The following is a 2,946-nucleotide window of genomic DNA, read 5'->3' as shown; positions in this document are numbered from 1 at the left end:
TAGGACATATTGTGCTTACTACCTGTCCAATTAATAAGCATACAATGTTTGAACAGCATACTTTATGTTTAAGTATGATTACTTGATCATATGTTACAATCCTTACAACCCTTTACCACATTAGCACAGGTGTGTGTGCACCCCATGAACTATGACACCCTGGATTAAAAGATGCATGTCAACAGCACACACCCACTGGAAGGAGAATCTAATAAAGATCATGGCTAATTGTTACACACATGAGTAACGCAGGTAGAAATCTTGTCCTTTTGCCAAGTACACAGGACACAATACAAAAGGTCACCTCGTCTCCTAGAGAAGGAGAGAGAGAGAGGCAGAGATGGAGTTGGAGACACAGAGATGGAGAGACAAAAAAAGACACTGATGTGGTCAAAGGCTGACAGAGTAAGAGCCAATTAATGACTAGAAGCATCTTCCCTTCATTCAGGACAGAAACTTCACTCCTATGTCCTTGTCTCCAATATACTCCCTTCTGTGGAAATGCAATAAGAACACATTACACAACACAACCTACCAAATATCCACAGATGTATATTCAAGAATACAAAGTCATGATACATTAACAGCTGTATTTATAGGAACATAAACTTCTTACTTTAGAACCTACTCCCAGGAATGTCTATACTTTGGACAAAATAAAACAATGTGTAAGGAAAGACAGGTGAAAGGGACAAGGAGATTCCCAATGGAGAGGTGAGAGAAAGAGAAACTTAAAACGAAACTGAAGTTTTATTAAAGAAGGTGTGATATCTAATTTTCTGAGTTTAGAAAATAACTCATCAATGTAAATTTCAGGCTATTCACCTTTTATTGCTTCAGAGTGACCTTCCATTAGGAATGCAGAGATCCAGTGTCCCTACCACGCTTTCCTCAGTAACCTCTGGATTCCTTGCTTGATCTCCTGGGTGCGCACTCCATAAACAATAGGGTTGAGGGCTGCAGGGATGACGTGGTGGAGGACATTGAGCAGGGCCGGCACCTCAGGGAAAACCTTCTTCTTGGCCACATGCGTGAGGACGAAGACCAGCAGGATTGTGCTGAAGAAGAGGATGAGGATGAAGTGGGAGCCACACGTGCTCAGGGCCTTGGCCACAGCTCCCTCTGCCTTGAGTCTCAGCACAGCTCTCAGGATGAGGGTGTAGGAGAGGAAGATGAGGATGAGGTCGGATCCTAGCAGAGTCCAGCCTCCAGCAAACTGGTAGATGCGATTGATGGTGACATCATCACAGGAGAGCGTGGACACAGACATATTGGCGCAGATGCAGTTCTCAATGACGTTTCTCCTACAGTAATGGAGCCATGCTGCGAGAATTGGGATGGGCATTGTGAGAAGGATATTCCTGGCCAAAATAAAAATGGCAGCCTTACCCACAAACTGGTCATTGATGATCGACGGGTACCTCAGTGGGTGGCAGATGGCCACATAGCGGTCATAGGCCATGACCATGAAGGTGCAGGACTCCATGGCGAGGAAACTGTTCATGATGTACATCTGCAGGAAGCAGGCAGAGAAGCTAATGGACCTGAGGTCAAACCAGAAGATGGCCAGGACCTTGGGGATGACGGTGAGGCAGAGCACCATGTCCAGCATGGAGAGGAGGCTGAGCAGGTAGTACATGGGCTGGTGCAGAGAGGCCTCCATCCGGATGGTGACGAGGAGGGTGGCATTGGCCCCCATGGCCAGGAGGAAGAGGAGGCTGAGGGGCAGGGACAGCCAGAGCTGCCAGCTGGGGGACCTGACAAAACAATTCAGGAGGAAGTCTGAAATCTCAGTGGAGGTGGTGACATTGTGTTGTGTGGTCATACTTTGTCATGTATTCCTACAGCCTTCTTCTGGGAATCTGTAATTAGGATAAAAATTGGCTATTGACTACACAAACATGAATTTCCAATAATATGCCTTTCCTATGTAAACTGTGTGCGTCCTAGCAGTTTATCCAAAGTAAGCAAATGCGTCTGTTTATTTGTTGTGCCATGCTACTGGGGTATTTCTCTCATTCTAAGCAGCATAGAGGCGTGAGGTAATAGCATTTGTTTATACATGTTTGATCTGTTCAAGGCTCAGTTTCAATGTAATTATATCCTTGCATATAAATGTAGAAACTACTTTTTGTGACAGGTGAGTCTAAATTTGTACTTGTGAGTTTCTTTCTTTTTGTATTTTTTAATGTACACATAGGCGACCACCAGTGCAACTTAACTCTAGCAGTACATACCAATAAGTATCAGAGCCAGCATGAAGTGGCGCTCAGAAGAGTATCCCCAGTCGTTTTGTCACCTTCATTCTGACTTTTCAGCTGTATTTACTTTGCTTTAATTAGAGATTTAAGATAATTATGGAACTGAAATTAGTATTTGACATTTCGTCTGAAAAGTATTTCAAGTGGATAGGTATGGAATCCCCCTAATACTTGTTTTCCCCTCTGTTTATCAGCTCTTCACCTTTGTAGGATTCCTAATTTCTGGAAGTACCTTTTAAAGGATGATGGCCAATTTTGCCGAGTTTTGGAAGGGCCATACCTGCCGTTAAACCAGACGGGAAGGCAGTCATTCTGCGGGCAGCTGTGGGAGGCTGGCGACGTTTATCTTTATACTCCTGCCCTCTTCTGTTTCCCTTTTCAAGCATCGATGTCATGGACCAGGTGGGCAGTCCCCTGCTTCCAGGCACTGCTTTAATGTTGGCATTGCTTTCTATCACTCAGCCTTTTCCCCTGGCATTGTGGGACGTAGCAGAGCCACAGAACTGAACAGGGAGCTGTTCTTACTCTCGAGGAGGTAAAGCAAAAACCTTCTTGGGAACAATGGGGAATCATAAGAACAAATGACAGGGTCTTGCGCAAACCATTAGGACAGGATGGGGAGGACTGACTAACTTTGACATGGGCGTAGGTTGGACAAGAAAGATTGTACATAGAGTGATGTGGT

At 44.8% G+C, this 2,946-nt stretch overlaps 1 protein-coding gene across 1 annotated transcript; it reads right to left on the bottom strand.

Moving 5' to 3' along the window:
• Nucleotides 1–877: 877 nt before the first annotated feature.
• LOC118933117 (olfactory receptor 56A3-like) lies at nucleotides 878–1,825 on the bottom strand. Its single transcript, XM_036927091.2, has one exon. It carries the CDS (start codon nucleotides 1,823–1,825, stop codon nucleotides 878–880), a length of 948 nt encoding a protein of 315 aa, XP_036782986.2.
• Between the last annotated feature and the right edge of the window lie 1,121 nt (nucleotides 1,826–2,946).

The sequence above is a fragment of the Manis pentadactyla genome, chromosome 9 (assembly GCF_030020395.1).
Source record: "Manis pentadactyla isolate mManPen7 chromosome 9, mManPen7.hap1, whole genome shotgun sequence".
Lineage (NCBI taxonomy): Eukaryota > Metazoa > Chordata > Mammalia > Pholidota > Manidae > Manis > Manis pentadactyla.
Note: the sequence above shows the minus strand (reverse complement) of the source record. Positions and strands in the feature narration are given on the sequence as shown.